The 20,226-nt window shown below is 46.1% G+C and overlaps 1 protein-coding gene across 5 annotated transcripts in view; it reads left to right on the top strand.

Moving 5' to 3' along the window:
- The first annotated feature begins 6,093 nt into the window (after positions 1-6,093).
- The window catches only part of Ddx6 (DEAD-box helicase 6), a 43,642-nt gene continuing 29,509 nt past the window's right edge, over positions 6,094-20,226 (top strand). Inside the window, exons 1-4 of one of the 5 annotated variants that reach the window (XM_042682968.1) lie at positions 6,094-6,114; positions 9,585-10,059; positions 14,815-14,878; positions 17,108-17,212. In XM_042682968.1, coding sequence (XP_042538902.1) covers positions 9,860-10,059; positions 14,815-14,878; positions 17,108-17,212 — 369 coding nt within the window. In that variant the 5' untranslated portion in view covers positions 6,094-6,114; positions 9,585-9,859. Of the gene's footprint in view, positions 6,115-6,527; positions 6,642-7,024; positions 7,043-7,174; positions 7,264-7,296; positions 7,315-9,584; positions 10,060-14,814; positions 14,879-17,107; positions 17,213-20,226 lie in introns of those variants that run through there. The other 4 variants (XM_042682967.1, XM_042682969.1, XM_042682965.1 and 1 more) reach the window with 4 other exon arrangements.

Genomic DNA, 20,226 nt, shown 5'->3' with positions numbered 1-20,226 from the left:
GGATTTTTGAACTCAGGGCCTGGTGCCTGCTAGGCAGGTGTTCAGCTTTCTACTTTAGTCCTTTGTAGAATACAGTCTTTGTGGGGTTTGCCTTGCTGGGACCACATTCCACTAAATCCAGTGGTATTGCTTAAAATGAGTGATGGGGGAGGGGGCAGTCTTGCCAGTGTTTCCTCTGAGCTAGCCTGGAACTGCAGTCCTCTAGATCTAGATCTCTGCCTCCCAAAGACTTGGGATTTACAGATGTGAGCCACCATACCCAGCAGTATGGTGACATTCTTAGTGGGATTTGGAAAAGGTGAGTCTGAAAAGAAGCTTCTGGAACGCTCTGAAGCAACGTGTAAGGCCAGAGCTGATGTAAGACAGGGAACGAGAGGAACATCTCTGGGGATAAACACTGAAAAAAACAACATGATGAGAACTTGCTTGTCCTTTCTGTGCTTGGGAGCAGCCTCCACCAGCCCAGGCCTCACAAATGAGGAAACTATAAAAGAGAACTAAGAGATCAAACACAGAGCTACCATGAACGGCGTGTTTACATCCTATACATGAGGAGAGCGAAGATATTTTTAGGGTTGTATGTTCTGGCCAGACAACCTTAACATGAAAACAGGAGCAATTACCCCTACTACAAGGGAAACACCCAATCCCGTGTTATGTCCTTTAGAATGGAACTAAAACAGCATGATTATGAAGACCTCAATGTGCAAATACTCACTGGGGTCTCGACATAAATCTATATTTTCTCTAGTAGATCAACCCTCTATTAAGACAGGGTCCTTATTAAATCAATAGGAACTTTTTTAAAAAAAAAGTGATTGTGCATAGACAAGTTAAAGATAAACAAGAATATATTCTCTAATCATTATTTTTTTTTCCAGACAGGGTCTTAGTGCATAGTATATAGGTTGGTCTTGAACTTGAACTTGGAATCCTCTTGTCTCTCTCTCCCCACCCATTCCCACATTGTTAAGATTACATCTATTTACCACCACACTCAAGTCTAATCACTAAGTCTGTAATGCATGTAAAACTTTTTAAAATCAAAAACAGTGCTAAGGGAGGGGTATAAAAAAGTTTGTAGAATCATTTGTCTATACAGTAAACTTTTTAAAAAGTTTTGTACTTTTTAAACTTTTTAAAAAGTCAATTATAAGTCTTATTTTTTGGTCAATCCTGGACTTGAACTCTGGGCCTGGGCACTGTCCCTCAGCTCTTCGGCACAAGGCTAGTGCTCTACCACTTGAGCCACAGTGCCACTTCTGGATTTCTGGTGGTTTATTGGAGATAAGAGTCTCACAGACTTTCCTGCCTGGTCTGGCTTTGAACCTCGATCCTCAGATCTCAGCCTCCTGAGTAGCTAGGATGACAGGCATGATCCACCAGCGCCCCGCTTTATAAGTCATTTTAAAGAAATTATCTTAGTAGTTATATAAAGGAGTTGCCATTTAACAAAGCAGCATTATTAATGTGAATAGGAAACGTCCTCTATAAGAGTCATGTGCTAAAGGCTCAGTCCCCAGCTGGTGGCACTGTTGAGAGGAGATTGTATCATGAAGACAGTAACTTCAAACTGAATAGTAATTGGGTGGGGCTTACCTAAAGGACGTGGATCTTTGGGGGAAATGTGTTTAGGGTGGCTGCTTTTGGGGGAGCATTTTCTTTTGGGCTCTTCCCTGGTTCTCTCTCTCTCTCTCTCTGCTTCCCAGCTTGCCCTTAGGTGAGCTCTATTCCCCTCCATCTGTCCTCAAGATGCTCTGCTTCTCCACATCCTGCAGCAATGGGCCAAGCAACCATAGGCCAAAGCCTCTGAAACAGTGAACCACAAGTCCTTTCCTCCTCCAAGTGGTTTTTCTCAAGTATTCAGTGACAGTGAAGAAAGGCTAACAGATGTTGTCCATGGCTATATACAGAAGCAGTATTCAGTCAGACCAAATTGATCAGTTTTAAAGTCAGCCTAAGGCTGGGAAGGTGGCTCAGTGGTAGAGTGCTTGCCTTGCATGCATGAGACCCGGGGTTCAATTCCTCAGCATCACATAAGCAGAAAAGTCTGGAAGTGGTGCTGTGTCTCAAGTGGTAGAGTGCTAGCCTTGAGCTGAAGAGCTGAGGGACAGCGCCCAGGCCCAGAGTTCAGGCCCCACGACTGACAAAAAAAAAAAAAAAAAGCCTAGACAGGAAACTCCTAAGACTTATACCTCCAATTAACCAGCAAAAAGCCAGAAAAAGAGGCGTGGTTCAAGTGGTAGAGCACTAACCTTGAGCAAAAAAACTCAGGCACAGCATCCAGTCATCTTAAGTCCCAGTACCTGCACAAAAAATAAGTCTCTCTAGAATTAAGTCATTAAGACTATATAGCCAGGCACTGTTTATACAGCCAGGCCTGTAATCCTAGCTACTCAGGAGGCTGAGATGAGGATCCTGATTCAGAGCCAGCTCAGACAGGAAAGTCTGTGACACTCTTTTCTCCAATTAACCACTAGAAAACTAGAAGTAGCACTGTGGCTCATAGTGATAGAGTGCTAGCCTTGAGTAAAAAAGCTCAAGGGCGTAGCCCAGGCCCTGAGTTCAAGCCCCACAACCAGAAAAAAAATAATGACTATATAAATGTCATGCACAAGTGAGTCATATGCTATAGTATGATTATTTTCTTTTCCTGCAAAACCTTTTGCTTCCTGGAAGAGTACAATACTTGCTGTGTTTATTTTTATTTTTATTTCTTAGTGACTAAAATGCCTCCATCTTCCAGTGTGTAAACTGCAGTGAAATCAAAGGCAACAGGTCTTGGTTCCTTAGACTTATTAGCTTTTTATTTATTTATTTATTTTTGGGTCCAGTTGTGGGGCCTGAACTCTGGGCCTGGGCGCTGTCCCTCAGCTCTTCAGCTCAAGGCGAGCGCTCTACCACTTGAGCCACAGCGCCATTTCCAGCTTTTTTCTTTTTGCTTATGTGGTGCTGAGGAATCGAACCCAGGGCCTCATGCATGCAAGGCAAGCGCTCTACTACTGAGCTACCTTCCCAGCCCAAGACTCATTAGCTTTTATGTGTGTGTGTGTGTGTGTGTGTGTGTGTGTGTGTGTGTGTGCATGTGTGCATATGTGTGTGCATACGTAAGTTCATGCATACTGCTATTAGGGCTTGAACTCTCAGGACTCAGGCCTATACTACTTGAGTTATGGATTCCATTTCTGGCTTTTTTTTTTTTTTTGAGGGGGGAGGGTTAACTGGAAATAAGAATCTCAAGGACTTTCCTGCCTGGGCTGAGCCTGAACCATGATCCTCAGATCTCAGCTGCTGAGTAGTAGGATTACAGAGTGAGCCACCAGCACCCAGCTTCATTAGCTTCTTAGTCTTGGGAAGTGAACATTAGATGTTTCTCAGGTGTAATTGGAAAAGAACTTTATATATTGGACTTTTAGGAAATCATATTACTATACTAGACATCATTAAAAAAAGAAAAATACTGTGCTATAAACATGTTATGTAAGCATTTTGTTGAAAATATGGTGTGGTAAAAAAACGTTTTCTCTTCAAGGTAATGAACACATTTGCTTGTGGTTTGGGGCTAAACTATTATGTTCCCTTAAAAAAGTAGTTAAGGCTTAGTAGGAACGTGGCTCGGTGGTAGCCTTGGGTTTGATTCCTCCGTACCACATAAACAAAAAAAGCCAGAAGTGGTGCTGTGTCTCAAGTGGTAGAGTGCTAGCCTGGAGCAAAAGCAGCCCTGAGTTCAAGCCCCAGGACTGGCAAAAAAGTTAAAAATGTGAAATCCAGTTTTGCATGGTAAGAACATTGGGTGTTTTAGATATAATCATATGTATATTCCAGATCCAACCTACTTGAACTTTTAGGATTAAAGCATTTTTAAATTGAATATTTTAAATATTTCAAAATGAAATTAAATACTAATTAACCCATGATTCCCCCACTCCCTTCTAGTTACTTTAGGTAAATAAATGAAGTCAAATTGTAAGACTGGCAGATATTTCTTTTGATTGGATTCCAGGTAGCATTCTAGTTCCATCTCAATTTTTGGGGGAGAGAGGTTGAGGAAAGAATCTTGTTTTAAGCATATATTTAAAACCTCAAATGTATTTGTGATTTTTTTTTCCTTTCAGAAATGTCCTTTTGGCTGGGGATATGACTCAAGTGATAGACTCTGCCTAGCAACTTTGGTTTTTGAGTTCAAAATCCAAAAGTGTCAAAAACAAACACATCTTACGTATAAATTCTCTAGGTGCCTACCACTTCAGCTAACAACTTCATACCTCAAGGTCCAAGAAGTGGGATGGGGGGCTGGGAAGGTGGCTCAGTGGTAGAGCGCTTGCCTTGCATGCCAGAGGCCCTGGATTCAATTCCTCAGCACCACATAAGCAAAAAGAAAGAAACTGGAAGTAGTGCTGTGGCTCAAGTGGTAGAGCGCTAGCCTTGAGCTGAAGAGCTGAGGGACAGCGCCCAGGCCCAGAGTTCAGGCCCCACGACTGGACCCCCCCCCAAAAAAAAAGTGGGATGGGATAGAGTGAAACTGACCAAAAAACCTGAAAATGTCAAAACATCTTGGGAACCTCTTTTCTATGATGAATAGAAACCATATCTTCTTCAGATAATCCACAAATATTAAGCTCTATTAACTGCCAAAGGATTGATTTCTATAACATTCTTCTGAACTTATAGACAACTTACTAAAATATAGTGTGCATTAGCAAATAATTCATTCGGAGCTTTTTTTGTTTTGTCGGTTGTGGGGCCTGAACCCTGGGCCTGAGCACTGTCCCTGAGCTCTTCAGCTCAAGGCTAGTGCTCTACCACTTGAGCCACAGTACCACTTCCAGGCTTTTTCCACTTATGTGGTGCTGAGGAATCGAACCCAGGGCCTCATGCATGAGAGGCAAGCACTCTACCGCTGAGCCACCTTCCCAGTCCTTCGTTTGTAATTTCAAAGTGTCATAATGCATGATTCTTGGTAATCTGTTTGAATCAGAGGAAAAAAAAATATTAGGATAGTTAAGCCCATCAACTATTAAAATTGAACCCAAGAGAAAATTATCCAGAGGGCTGGGAAGGTGGCTCAGTGGTACAGCGCTTGCCTTGCATGCATGAGGCCCTGGGTTCGATTCCTCAGCACCACATAAGCAAAAAGAAAAAAGCCGGAAGTGGCGCTGTGGCTCAAGTGGTAGAGCGCTAGCCTTGAGCTGAAGAGCTGAGGGACAGCGCCCAGGCCCAGAGTTCAGGCCCCATGACCGGACCAAAAAAAAAGAAAATGATCCAGAGTTCAATTGTAAACTATACTTCTTTCCAGAAAGCCAAAAACGACCGAATAGCTGAGCTAGAAAAGAATTTGTCTGTCTTAAAAGAAACTTCTTTTTTGACATTACTTTGGCCTGATTTCTTTAGAAAGTTAGTTTGCTTATGGACTTTGGCCCCTTTCCTTTTCTTGGTTCCATACCTTGAAGGGTCTAGGGAAAGAGAACCCCGACAAGGGCTAGTCTCCCTTTCAGATTCTTGCTGCCTGTGATTATATCAGGACAAACAAGTCTTCACACATAGTCCTCTTATTAAGAAACCACTTTGTCCTCATCTCTCTGGGATGGGAACAAGGTGCGGGAGTATTCCTTTGCATAAGCAGGTGCTTAAAAATCTAAGTCGGAAACGCATTTAACGAAAAAAAAGTAGTCAACTTCTGTAATCTTAATAAAAATCTTCCTTTGCTCCACCACCTTTCCATTGATCGTGTGGAAATCAACAAGAAATACCAAATGAGAAGGGCCTGTTTTTTGTTCTGTTTTGTGTTTTGTTCCAGGACTTGACAGCAGCACTGGGTTTGGTAGACCCAGGCGGGCTAGACCCAGTTCGGAGGTGGAGGGAGAGAGAGAGGCTTCAGGTCGGACTCCTCCGATTGGAGGTTGTTGGCCGGAGGTGGGCTAACTTGAGGCAGATCCTCTCCTGTGATTGGTTTGAAGAGCAAATCTGGCTTTCTCTGATTGGCCCTGAGTTGGAAGTAGCGGGATGGGAGGAATCGAAGCTGCCAGTCACTGACCCAGTCCCGACCATTCTGGGCATGTTGGGCTGAAGTGGTCGGCCGGAGTTCTGTTGTCACCCACGACCTGGCGACCGTCCGTTAGTATTTTCAGTCTCCCAGCCGGGTGTGACTGGATTTTTCCTTTCCCCTGGCCTAGCTAGCCTCTAGCTCTTTTTCCTCCCCATTCCTGTTAGACGTGGAACAAGAGAGCATTTCATTTGCGCACCCACGGAGCCGTTCGGATCTGGGGAGGAGGGGAGCAAAGGCCTGCGTGTGTGGGGTGGGGGTCCGGCGGGAGCAGCGCCTCCCCCTCCGGCTTCCTGCTGCCCACGGCCTCGCCGGCGACTCTCGGAGGGGCGTCCGCGCCCTCTGGGGGAGGTCTGCCCCGCGCGGGCCCGGCTCGGCACCCCTACTCCGTCAGGGGCACCCTCCCGGTTTCCACCTCCCTTCCGCGTGCTCCCCGGGCCCTCCCACCCCCGGTGCCCTCCCGACCTCCCTTCCGGCCCCGCGGTAGCGCGCCGGCGCCTCGGGGCCGCTAGTTCCGCGCGTCCCTGGATGGATGGAGGCGCGCCCGGACGCGTCCCCGGCCCAGCAGTGACCTCCCCGGCCCCGCGGCAGCTGTCAGGTCAGCCGCCCGTCCCCGAGCCCCCCGGCGGGCTCGTCTCGGAACGGGTCCCGGGTCTGGCGTGACCACGACCCTCCGCGGGCCGCCATCGGCCGGGGCTCCCTTTGGAAGGGGTGGGCCAGGCGACTCTCGGCGGCCTCCGTGCCTCCGGCCGCCAGTCCCTTCCGAAAGGGGCCCGGGCCGCCTCCTCGGGCCTGTTCCCGCCCGGGTGCCGCAGTCGGGCGTCGCGGTGTGGCGGCGGCGGCGGCCGAGCCCTCGCCATCTTGCGCGGAGGAGGAGCCGCGGCCGCCGCCATGCGGGGAGGGGGAGGGGACGGAGGGTGGCGGCGGGCGCGGCGCGCAGTCGGCGCTACCGGGCCGCGAGTTCCGCGGCGCCCAGAGAGCCGGCAGCGGCGGCCGGAGGTAGAGGCGGGAGCCGGAGCGTGGGCCGCGGGCGGGCGGGCGGGCGGGCGGGCGCGGCGCCCGGAGCGGCCGGGCGGGGGCGGGGCGGGGGCGGGCGGAGGCCGCGGCGAGGACGGGGTGGGGGGGGCGGAGGTTTCCGAGGAGGAAGGAGCCGCCGCCATTTTGGGAGCTTCGAGTCAACAATAAAGGACCGAGGGCGCCGAGCGGGAGTGGCCTCGGCGGTAGGACTCGGGCCGGCGGCGCGGGGCGTGGGCTGAGGCGGCGGGGCCGAGGTCGGCGGGGCCCTGGGGGTCGCGGGGAGCCCCCCGGGCCGCGTTGGGGGGGGCGTTCCGGGGCGGAGGCCCGAGGCCTTGCCGGGCCCGGGGAGGAGGGCGGGCGGCCGCTGTGGGGGTGGCGGCGTCTGAGGTAGGCAGGTGGGGCGCCGCGGGGTCCGGGCGCCGCGGGGAGCGCCGGGAGCTCGGAGGGGTCTTTGGGACGGGGGTGGGGGGCCGCGGGGCGGCCTGGAGCCGGGGGAGGCGGTGGCGATGGAGGAGGTGATAGGGTGCGGGCGGCCCCTCCGGGCGGCCGCCTGGCTGCTGTAGGCCTCGTGGGCCGGGAAGGGGGGAGGGTTGGCGGAGCCCCCAGTCTGGGGACGGAGGGAGGCGACTGCGGGTGGCGGGGGGCGCTGTCCGGGGCCTGGGAGGGGAGCCCCTTTGTTTGCTCCGGGCAGAGCTGGTTCCGGCTGTTGTGGCGCAGATAGGATTGCGGGGGCTCCAACCCTTTTCGTGCCCGGAGCCGACCCGGAGGGGCGGCCGGGAGGGGCCGCCCCAAGGTCCGGGGTCCCCGTCGTCTCCTCCTCCTCCCTTGGCCCCCTTTTATCCTTCAGAGGAAACCCCCTTTCAGCCCCGAGCCGCGCGAAACGGCGCCGCATTTGCACACAAAAGCTGTAGTTGGAGATGACGAGACGGTTGGGGTGCGAAGCTGTCATGCGAGCTAACGAGGCGCTCGGAAGTGGCGGTAATGAACTCCGCCGGGGCCCTGGCCGCCGCTCCGCCGCCCGAGCTCGCTCGGTGCGTGCGTGTGGAAGTGGAGCTGGCAGCGCCGAACTGGGCAGCGGGAGGCGGAGCGCGTCCCCGGCGGAGACGCGGGCTGCCGGGCAGGTGTCGGTTCAATAAGGAGGGAGGGGTGTCCAGGACTGGGGTCCGACGGCGCAGGGTCGACCCTGCTGGTGCTCTCCGGTAGTCTTTTAGAGAGTGCGCTCTTCCGTAGTGTTTTGCAAACAAGTCCTCCGGTGTGAAGTACGTGCTATTATTATTGGCCATCCTGTAACCCTCCTAAGACGGAAGAGTAGCTGTTAATCAGTCCTGCTCCGGAGGTGGATAACACAGAGGTCAAAGCAAACAGCTTTGTGTATGTGAGCATCAGGATTTGGTTTGGGAGAAAATTGGTGTTCACATTTTTTTCTTTATAAAGGAAGATGTTTCTGGCGGTTTTTGAGATACCAGATATCAGAATTTTGAACTTGAGATGCCTTTGTATGTGGCAAAATAATCACTGATCATAAAGTTACTGTATTTTGGGAAAGCAGTGTACAGGTTGGTTAAATAATAAGCCAAATGGGGAGCTGGGAAGGTGGCTCAGTGGTAGAGCGCTTGCCTTGCGTGCATGAGGCCCTGGGTGTTCGATTCCTCAGCACCACATAACAGAAAAAGCTGGAAGTGGCGCTGTGGCTCAAGTGGTAGAGCGCTAGCCTTGAGCTGAAGAGCTGAGGGACAGCACCCAGACCCAGAGTTCAGGCCCCACGACCGACCAAAAAAAAAAAACCCAAAATATAGTAATAAGCCAAATGGAGTTGGACCTAATCTTTTCTGATGTTTGTCATTTTTTTTGTTTATACAAATTAAGTCGATTGAGGAAACAACTTTAAAATGAAGATTGACCAGTTTTGTTTATTTTTAAAGAACTATTGTTAATTAGATTGAATGTTCTGAGTGCTTAGAAAAGTTATATTATTTTTTGAGTAGTGGTGTTTTAAGTATATGTGTATTTTTTGAAAAATGATGTTTGAAAGTGTCTAATAGTTGTGGCATTCAAGTTTGAAGGCAGCAAAAGTTTTCATCTGTTTTTCAAACAAGGTATTAGACAAGTCATTACTGTATGAGACTGTCGTTTTAATGGACAAAAATTTAAAGGAGGAAAAAATGCCTTTTTTTTCTTCACAATTTAGTTGAAGTCAGATAAGGAAATAGGTGGGTTTTTTGAAAGTACAATGTTTTCAAAAGCTCATTTAGCTTCCAAAGAAAGATTCTTGGTTGCTGTCAGAAATAGAAAAAAAATCAATTTGTCCCACTTTGTCCAAATTTACATTAGTAAGTTGAGTGATATTTCACTGAATTGTAATTAAAGTATAATAAGTCATTGGATTTTAGACCAGGTAGAGATTAGAGGATTCACCAGGGAGGAGACAGAAGGGAGCAGATTGTTATTTGACAAAAATGTTAACTTATGAATCTTTCTACTGAATTGTCTCTAGGTTGCTTTCATAATTTTTTCTTTGTTTCAGATTGAAGTGAGTGAACTCAGATATAATTCAAGCTTGTTGGAGGGCTTTAAAAAAAAAAAATAGGCTGATTCGGTGCATGAGAGCAAGTTACTGCTGCTTACCACCGTCCAGAGACTTACAGGTGCTTGCCTGCATTGCAATAAAGGACTCATCTATTGAGCAAGACTTCTATTTATCTCTTCGTTTTGGAGAGCCTAATAAACTGTTATTACAGTTTCTCTACTGACTTTCAAAGTTTTGAAGTTTGAAAGAGACACCTTTGCAATTAACACAGCATGAGCACGGCCAGAACAGAGAACCCTGTTATAATGGGTCTGTCCAGTCAAAATGGTCAGCTGAGGGGCCCTGTGAAGCCCAGTGGTGGCCCTGGAGGAGGGGGCACACCGACCCAGCAACAGATGAACCAGTTGAAAAACACCAACACAATCAATAATGGCACTCAACAGCAAGCACAGAGTATGACCACCACTATTAAGTAAGTGTTAGACATATTTGAGGAACCAACCAATCAGATTTTTTTTTTGTTTACAGTGAAAAGCAAAACTATTGGTTTAAGGTTTGATCTTTGTTGTTAACTACACATTAATGATTCATGATTCTGATAGAGGTCAGTATTTGTAATAAAATAATGCATTTCTGCCATAACTAATTCAAGTAAGTAATGAACCATAAGCACAGGTAATATATTAACTTTGTCTAGATTATAGAAACAATGCAGGTTTTCATATCTCAGTGTAGAAGTTATTAGTTGAATTTGTTCTAAAATGAATGATATAAGACTCATTTGTGTGTGTGTGCACGAGTGCAAGTGAGCACACACAGGCTGGGGCTTGAACTCAGGGCCTGAAAGCTGTCCTGAGCTTTTGGCCACTCTACCACTTGAGCTATAGCTCCATTTCTGACTCTTGGTGGCTTATTAAAGAGTCAAAGACTTTATTCAAACTGTGATCTTCAGATCTCAGCCTCTAGAGTTCTTAGGATTACAAATGTGAGCCACCAGCACCTGGATTCATCTTATTTTTGTCAGTGCATATTTTCTAGTTATCACCATCACCTCTCTCTTTTTTTCCCTCTCTTACTTGTTTTTTTTGTCGGTAGTGGGCTTGAACCCAGGGCCTTGGATGCTATCCCTTAGCCTTTTCTTGCTGAAGGCTAGTGTTCTACCTACCACTTGAGCCACAGCTCTGCTCCTGCTCTGCTTATTTGACAGTTAACAATTTGAAACCTTAATTTAAAAAGCAAATTTAAAAACTCATTCTTTAAATTAAAAAGTAGGGGGCTAGGAAGGTGGCTCAGTGGTAGAGCGCTTGCCTTGCATGCATGAGGCCCTGGGTTAGATTCCTCAGCACCACATAAGCAAAAAGAAAAAAGCCGGAAGTGGCGCTATGGCTCAAGTTGTAGAGCACTAGCCTTGAGCTGAAGAGCTGAGGGACAGCGCCCAGGCCCAGAGTTCAGGCCCCACAACTGACCCCCCCTCCCCCCCCCCAAAAAAAAATCTTGACTTTATTTTGCAAAGTATGAATAGGCTAGCTGAATTTAGGCTGCTTTTAGTTATTAAGGATGTAAACTACAATTGCTACTGTATTATAGGAATATTTTCCATTAAAAGAAATATAATTTGAGGGCCCGAGGAATGAATCAAATAATAGAGCACCGCACCTGTCTAGCAAGCTCAAGGCCCTGTGTTCAAACCCCAGTCTTGCCAAAAAGAAAATAAATTCTAGCCAGGTGCCGGTGGCTTATGCCTGTAATCGTAGCTACTCAGGAGGCTGAGATTTGAAGATCACAGTTCTAGCCAGCCCGGGCAGGAAATAAACCACCAGAAAATCAGAAGTGGCACTGTGGCCACTGAAGAGCTCAGGGACAGCACCCAGGCCCAGAGTTCAAGCCCCACGACTGACCCCCCCCCCCCCCCCAAAAAAAAAAAATTGTGATTTGAGACACTAGTGGATATTGTTTCTTCTTTGTTTCTTTTCCTGGATTGATTTTTTTTTTTCTTCAGTTCTTTAGATCTTAGTTTATAGGCTACCTCTGCCTTCTAGTTTCTGTCAACTGCCTCAGAACTCATAATACTTAACCACTTCTCATTTAAAATTGTCTTACCTCCTTTTAAGATTATAACTTCCGTTGGGCACTGGTGGTTCACACCTGTAATCCTAGACATTTAGGAGGCTGAGGTTTGAGGATCCTGGTTCAAAGCCAGCCTGGGCAGGAACATCTGTGAGTCTCATCTCCAGTTAACCACCAGAAAATTGGAAGTGGTATTGTGGTTCAAAGTAGTAGAGCATTAGCCTTGAGCATGCCTAGGCCCAGAGTTCAAGCCTGGAAAAAAGAAAAAAAACAAACACATATGGATGGAGGCTGGGAAGGTGGCTCAGTGGTAGAGCGCTTGCCTTGCATGCCTGAGGCCCTGGGTTCGATTCCTCAGTACCACATAAGCAAAAAAGAAAAAAGCCGGAAGTGGCCCTGTGGGTCAAGTGGTAGAGCGCTAACCTTGAGCTGAAGAGCTGAGGGACAGCCCCCAGGCCCAGAGTTGAGGCCCCATGACCGGACCCAAAAACAACAACAACAAAAAAAACATATGGATGATGCAGCCTGACACAAACACAGGTCTTGGAATTGGTAGCAAAGTACTATCTGACTTAGTGGGGTTACATGTCTCTAATCCAGGGCTTTATGGCTATGTAAGTTCTAGATTTAAGTAAAATAAATCTAGGTTTAAGATCTGGGGATTCTGGTAGTGTAAGAATGGCTGCAACGAAATAAATGGAAATTGTTTTAAAGATGACACAGTGAACTAATTGGAAATAATTCCTGGCAGTATTTTCTTTTAAACATTAGATGTTTTGACTTTTTTCTTTTATTGGTTGTGGGGCCTGAGTGCTGTCTTAGGTGTCTCTCTCTTTCTCCCTCTCCCTTTCCCTCTCTCCCTTTCCCTCTCTCCCTCTCCTATCAGTCTCTCCCACCGACCCCCCCCCCCCCCCTCTGCTAGCACTCCATTACTTTGAGCCATGGCTCCGCTTCTGGTTTTTTGGTGGTTAAGTGGAGCTAAGAGTCTCACAGACTTTCCTGCCCAGACTGGATCCAGCCATGATCCTGAAATCTCAGCCCCCTGAATACATTGTAGGCATGAGCCAATGGCACTCAGCTGTTTCTGTTTCTTTTTTTGTTTGTTTTTGAGTGGAATTCTGTTGATAGGCTGTCCTCAAACTCCAGAGTTCAAATGGTCCTTCTACTTTAGCTTCCCAAATATTTGGGACTGTAATTAGGCTACCTTGGTTTTAACTAGTCACCAGAAATGATAAACTTAATATGCCTAGAGGACATTATGCAAGCTACTTGCCGTATTTAAAAGAGGTGGCTGTTTGACTAACCTATAGCAGAAAGCAGTTTAGTGTTAGAGCACTTAGTGTGTGTGTGTGTGTGTGTGTGTGTGTGTGTGTGTGTGTGTGTGTGTGAAGGGGGGGTGAGGTGGGGGGGTGGGCGCCTTGGTTTCGATCCCCAGGCACCACAACAAAGGAGAAAAGTGGAGTTAAAATCTAGTTAGTAATCTCTACTAAGTGTTACCATTCAAAACTTTAGAACATTGTTGCAAATGTGTCCTTTCTTTTTTTCTTTCTTTTTTTAAAGTAAAGACAGTTCTTTAGCTGAACCCAGGATTGTTTCCAGTTTTTCAAGAAAATCCATAATCTAAAGTTTTTCATGAAATCTTAAAATTTTTAAAATTTGGGTGCTGTTTAAAATATACTATCTAGGCCTGGAAAGTTAGCTCAGTAGTAGATTGCTTCCCTCATATACATGAGGCCCTGGGTTCAATTGTTCAGCACCACATAAGCAGGAAAAAAAGCTGGAAGTGATGCTATGGCTCAAATAGTAGGGTGCTAGCCTTGAGCTGAAGAGCTGAGGGTCAGTGCCCAGGCCCAGAGTTCAGTCCCCACGACCCTCCCCCCCCCCAAAAAAAAATACAGTCTCTCTCTCTCTCTCTCTCTCTCTCTCTCTCTAGGTCAAACCATCTTTTGATGAACAGTTGCACTATGCTGTTCTTAAGATGAAGGCCCCAAGAACCCTTCTATCTAGACTTTTTATTTTCCTATGAATACATTCTCTAATGTTTAATTCTTTGGTAACTTTTTTTTCTCTCTCTCTTTTTTTTTTTTTCTCTTCATTTCCTAGAGCTTGAACTCAGAGTCTTGAGCTCTTGCTTGGCTTTTTTGTTACCTCTTGAGCCACACATTCGCTTCTGGCTTTTCTGATTAATTGGAGATAAGAGTCTCATAGTTTGGACTAGCTTGAAATTCTAAGATTCTTAGATCTCAGCTTCCTAAGTAGCTAGGTAGGCATGAGTCACCAGTGTCTAGCTGGTACATTTTTTAATTTTTTGCCAATCATGGACACTGTCCCTGATGTTCTTTTGCTCAAAGCTAGCACTCTACCACTTGAGCCATAGCACTACTTCCGGCTTTTTCTGTTTACGTGGTACTGAGGAATTGAACCCAGGCTTCATGCATGCTAGGCAAGCATTCTACCACTAAGGTAACATTCCCAACCCCTGGTTAACTATATTCTTAAGTGTATGGCAAGATATAAACCTACTCTGCTTTTTCTTTTGTCTGGAATTTATTATTGGGCTGGGAATGTGGCTTAGTGGTAGTGCTTGCCTAGCATGCATGAAGCCCTGCAGTCAATTCCTTAGTACTATATAAACAGAAAAGGCCAGAAGTGACGCTGTGGCTCAAATGGTAGAGTGCTATCCTTGAGCAAAGAAGTGCAGGGACAGTGCCCAGGCCCTAAGTTCAAGTCTCAGAACTGGCAGAAAAAAAAATAACATTACAAAGTGATGTACAGAGGTGTACAGTTATGTAAGTCAGGTATTAGTAACTTTCTTTTTGAACAGTGCCACCGCTTCCCTCGCTTTCTCCCAGTTTTTCCTCTCTAGAACTTAATTATAGGGGCTGGGAAGTTGGCTCAGTGGTAGAGCACTTGCCTTGCATGCCTGAGGCCCTGGGTTCGATTCCTCAGCACCACATAAGCAAAAGGAAAAAAGCCCGAAGTGGTGCTGTGGCTCAAGTGGTGGAGCACTAGCCTTGAGCTGAAGAGCTGAGGGACAGTACCCAGGCCCAGAGTTCAGGCCCCACGACTGGACCCAAAAAAAAAAAAAGAACTTAATTATATTGAGGATGAATCATGTTAAGTAGGAAATTTGATATTTTGTTTACTGTATTCTCTCTAGACCTGGTGATGACTGGAAAAAGACTTTAAAACTCCCTCCAAAGGATCTAAGAATCAAAACTTCGGTAAGTTGGTTGTAGAATTCAAGTAGAAAATGGGAAGTAATGTAATAATGTGTAGCAATCTGTCATAGTAATGATAGACATTGTTCCACTTTTTTGCTTGCTTCTTGCTTTTGGATAATGTCTTCCTATGTAGCTATCCTCTTTTCCAACCTGTATGTGTTTAATATTTTACTCTTTTTTTTTTTTTTTTTGCCAGTCATGGCGCTTGAACTAAGGGCCTGGACTCAGTCCATGAGCTTCTCTGTGCTCAAGGCTAGTGCTCTACCACTTGAGCCACAGTACTACTTCTGGCTTTTTCTGTGGTACTGAGGGCATCATACATGCTAGACAAGCACTCTACCACTAAGCCACATTTGCATCCTACTTTTTTCTTTAACTTATTTTAAAGTAGTTGCATGAAAGGGTTTCAGTTCAACATGTCTATCTTAAGTGTGTAAAAAATTGTATGTTGGTGCCGAGCACCGGTGGCTCACGCCTGTAATCCTAGCTACTCAGGATCTGAGGATCTGAAGATCTGAGGATCACATTTCCATGGTTTCCCTTATTTGCAATAGCTAGTATATGTATGAGTCAAGCGGAAAAGGTCAGATAATGTGATGTTAGGAAAATGAACCCTGAGGATCACATTTCAAAGCCAGCCTGGGAAGGAAAGTCCTTAAGACTCTTATTCCAATAAACCACTGGAAAACAGGAAGTTGTGCTGTGGCTCAAGCGGTAGAGCGCTTGCTTTGAGCTGAAGAGCTGAGGGACAGCCCCAAGCCCAGAGTTCAAGCCCCACAACCAACCAAAAAAAAAAGTTGTATGTTGGATTGCTAACACTTTCTACTATACTTGGGTGGCGTTAAATAGTAATGAAATGTATATCTTAAATGTGTTTATATGTGTGCACATTTTGTTTCCTTGAACTTTTTGTTCCCAGCAACCTACTGATACAGATATTCAGGTTAGGTTTTTATATTATGCCTACATAGTAGAGGAGATAACCCAATATTCTCAGCCTGGGGTGGTTTTGTTTTGTCTCCCAGAATGTATGTTAACAGTAACTAGAGGCATATTTGTTAATCATCTCTGGGTGGATACTAACCTCTTAAAACAGAACTTTCATTGGGCACCAGTGGTTCACACCTGTAATCTTAGCTACTCAGGAGGCTGAGATTGCAGTTCAAAGCCAGTCTAGGCAGGAAAGTCTGAGACTTACCTCCAATTAACTACCAAAAAACTGGAAGTGGAGCTATGGCTCAAGTTGTAAAGTGCTTGCCTTGAACTGAAGAGCTGAGGGACAGTGCTCAGGCCCAGAGTTCAAGCTCCACGACAGACAAAAAACCTAAAAAACAGGACTTTCTGGCCCAGACATATCTCAGTAGTATAATGAACCTGAAAAATCCAGATTAGCCAGGGTTGAATTTATATTTTTAAGATTTAGCGATTTCTAACATGATACTTGTATTTAAAAAAAAACAAGGGGCTGGGAAGGTGGCTCAGTGGTAGAGTACTTGCCTTGCATTCATGAGGCCCTGGGTTCGATTCCTTAGCACCACATAAGCAAAAAGAAAAAAGCCCAAAGTGGCGCTGTGGCTCAAGTGGTGGAGCACTAGCCTTGAGCTGAAGAGCTGAGGGACAGCGCCTAGGCCCAGAGTTCAGGCCCCACAACTGGACCCAAAAAAACAAAAAAAAACAAGGGAGGGGGGGGGGGGGGAGGATGGGAAGGGATGGGAAGGGGAAACAAAGGAGGAGGCTACAATGCTTGATAAGAAATGTACTCATTATCTTGCCCATGTAATTCTAACTCCTCTGTACAGTATTTTCACTTTCAAGTGGCTTGTATTTATTGAAGGAGAATAAGATTTCTCAGGAAAAACTGAAGTACAGATTAAGTTTAAGTATAGATTTAAAAAGGCAGTAGTAATCTGCATATATTTAAGATTTTGTAGTTCTTAGACAGATTTTCTTTTTTCTTTTGCCAATCCTGGGGCTTGAACTCAGGGCCTGAGCTTCTTTGTGCTCAAGGCTAACACTCTACACCTTGGCTTTTTCTAAGTAGTTTATTGTAGATAAGAGTCTTAGGGACTTTCCTGCCTTGGCTGGCTTTGAAGGTATCCTCTCAGATGCCTAAGTAGTTAGGATTACAGGTATGAGCCACCAGCGCCTGGCTTATCCTAGACAAATTTTCTTAAGCATGCTAACTGCTAAAAAAGCCTGGTTATATTTTTTACATTATTGGTTTATTAGGATGTGACATCCACAAAAGGAAATGAGTTTGAAGATTACTGTTTAAAGCGGGAGTTACTGATGGGAATTTTTGAAATGGGCTGGGAAAAGCCATCTCCCATTCAGGTATGTTTACTCTTTTTATTGCTTATATAAGGTTATATTTCATGTATTACAAACTAACTTTTTGGTTTGTGGGAGTGGTATAGCATGTCTCAATGTCCTGTACATACCTGTATACTCACCTTTTCTGAATTTTTAAAGGTTAAGTTACAGAATTGTTTCAGTTTTCTTCAAGTCTCAATGTGTTTTTCCTAAGAATAAGTTTATTTTCGCATAATGAGACAGTTCCCTTTAATCAATGTAACATAAATCCCATGTTTATATCACATCTTTCACTTATATTTACATTGTCTAATTTTTAATTGACTCTTTGTAGTAGTATTTCCCCCTCTACTATAGGGTAATCTCGCTTAGTAGCCAGATTGGGAGCAAGTATTCATGTAATAGGTTTGTTAACTTATTTTATCATGAATGTTTCTCATCTTTTTCTTTTATGACATTGACGTATAACCTCCCCTCTTCCATAGACGATTTATTGTGGGATAGTCTTGATATTTCCATGTAATTAGATTGAAATTACAGTTTCTCAGCCAGAATACTGCAGTAATCATGTTATGGCCTGGTTAGGATTTGAATGGTGTACAGTGTGTCTATCTAGTCTTGATTGGCAATGTTAATTTTGATTACCATGTAAGATATTGTCTGATTTTTCTCTTCTACAAATCCCCTTCCTTGAAACTAACTAGCAGTCTTGGGAACAGTTGAACGTTATGAAAATAACCTATTATTCATAATATCCATCTCTTCTTTGATTCTTACTTGGGTCTCATCTGCTCTGGTGGGTTATATGAGATAAGTTTCTGGCTCTGGTGTACCTCCATATTTGATGCCTATAAAGAAGAGCCCTCCCTTACTACTCCATCCTTACATATCAACTCAGTATCAACTCAGGAACTTTTTTCTTTTTTGTGTCCTGGGACTTGAACTCAGGGTCTGGGCACTGTCCCTAAGCTGCTTTTGTTCATGGCTAGCATCTACCACTTGAGTTGCTGCAGTGCCACTTCCGGCTTTTTCTATTTATGTGGTACTGAGGAATTGAACCCAGGGCTTTATGCAAGTATGCTAGGCAAACATTCTTACCACTAAGCCACATTCTCAGCCCCATGAATTTCTTTTTATTTTATTTTTTGGGTCCCGTCGTGGGGCCTGAACTCTGGGCCTGGGCACTGTCCCTCAGCTCTTCAGCTCAAGGCTAGTGCTCCACTGCTTGAGCCACAGCGCCACTTCCGGCTTTGTTCTCTTTGCTTATGTGGTACTGAGGAATCTAACCCAGAGCCTCATGCAAGCAAGCAAGGCAAGCGCGCTACCACTGAGCCACCTTCCCAGCCCATGAATTTCTATTTGTGTGTGTGTGTGTGTGTGTGTGTGTGTGTGTGTGTGTGTGTGAAAATACTGTACAGAGGGGTTACAATTACATGGACAAAATAATGAGTACATTTCTCTTTTTTTTGGGGGGGGGTCCGGTCCTGGGGCCTGAACTCTGGGCCTGGGCGCTGTCCCTGCTTCAGCTTAAGGCTAGCATTCTACCACTTGAGTCACAGTGCCACTTCTGGCTTTTTTTTCCTGCTTATGTGGTGCTGAAGAATTGAACCCAGGGCCTCATGCATGCAAGGCAAGCGCTCTACCACTGAGCCACCTTCCCAGCCCAATGAGTACATTTCTTTTTTTGGGGGGGTGGGGGTCTGGTCCTGGGGCCTGAACTCTGGGCCTGGGCGCTGTCCCTCAACTCTTCAGCTCAAGGCTAGCGCTCTACCACTTGAGCCACAGCGCCACTTCCGGCTTTTTTCTTTTTGCTTATGTGGTGCTGAAGAATCGAACCCAGGGCCTCTGGCATGCAAGGCAAGCGCTCTACCACTGAGCCACCTTCCCAGCCCAATGAGTACATTTCTTTTTTTGTTGTTGTTGTTTTGTTTTGTTTTGTTTGGGTCCGGTCATGGGGCCTGAACTCCGGGTCTGGGCGCTGTCCCTCAGCTCTTCAGCTCAAGGCTAGCACTCTACCACTTGAGCCACAGCGCCACTTCGGGCTTTTTTCTTTTTGCTTATGTGGTGCTGAGGAATGGAACCCAGGGCCTCTGGCATACAAGGCAAGCGCTCTACCACTGAACCACCTTCCCAGCCCAATGAGTACATTTCTTTTTTTTGTTGTTGTTGTTTTGTGTTTTTTTGGGTCCGGTCATGGGGCATGAACTCTGGGCCTGGGCGCTGTCCCTCAGCTCTTCAGCTCAAGGCTAGCACTCTACCACTTGAGCCACAGCGCCACTTTCGGCTTTTTTCTTTTTGCTTATGTGGTGCTGAAGAATCGAACCCAGGGCCTCTGGCATGCAAGGCAAGCGCTCTACTACTGAGCCACCTTCCCAGCCCCAATGAGTACATTTCTTATCAAGCATTGTAGCCTCCTCCTTTGTTTCCCCTTCCCATCCCCTCCCCCCCCCCCGCCATGAATTTCTTTTCTTTTTTCTTTTTTTTTTTGGGGGGGGGGGGGTCGGGTCGTGGGGCCTGAACTCTGGGTCTGGGCGCTGTCCCTCAGCTCTTCAGCTCAAGGCTAGCACTCTACCACTTGAGCCACAGCGCCACTTCGGGCTTTTTTCTTTTTGCTTATGTGGTGCTGAGGAATCGAACCCTGGGCCTCAGGCATGCAAGGCAAGCGCTCTACCACTGAGCCACCTTCTCAGCCCATGAATTTCTTTTTTTGTGATACCTCAGTGCTCAAATTATTCCAGACTTGGCCACTTTAAGTCTCCTTCAAATTGGTTCCTGTGTTGTGGTAGACTCCCTTCATTTTCTGGGGTGCTTTATTGTTATTTATTTTGGCAGTACTAGAGTTTGAGCTCAGACCTTGCACTTTGCTGGGCAGGCACTCTGACCTGAGCCATAACCCAAGGTCTACTTTTTTTTGGTCTGAGCACTGTCCCTGGGCTCTTCAGCTCAAGGCGAGCGCTCTACTGCTTGAGCCACAGCACTACTTCCAGTTTTATAGTGGTTTATTGGAAATAAGAGTCTGATGGACTTTCCTGCCT

This window comes from Dipodomys spectabilis, unplaced genomic scaffold (genome assembly GCF_019054845.1).
Source record: "Dipodomys spectabilis isolate Male_0828 unplaced genomic scaffold, ASM1905484v1 ptg000076l, whole genome shotgun sequence".
NCBI lineage: Eukaryota > Metazoa > Chordata > Mammalia > Rodentia > Heteromyidae > Dipodomys > Dipodomys spectabilis.
Note: the sequence above shows the minus strand (reverse complement) of the source record. Positions and strands in the feature narration are given on the sequence as shown.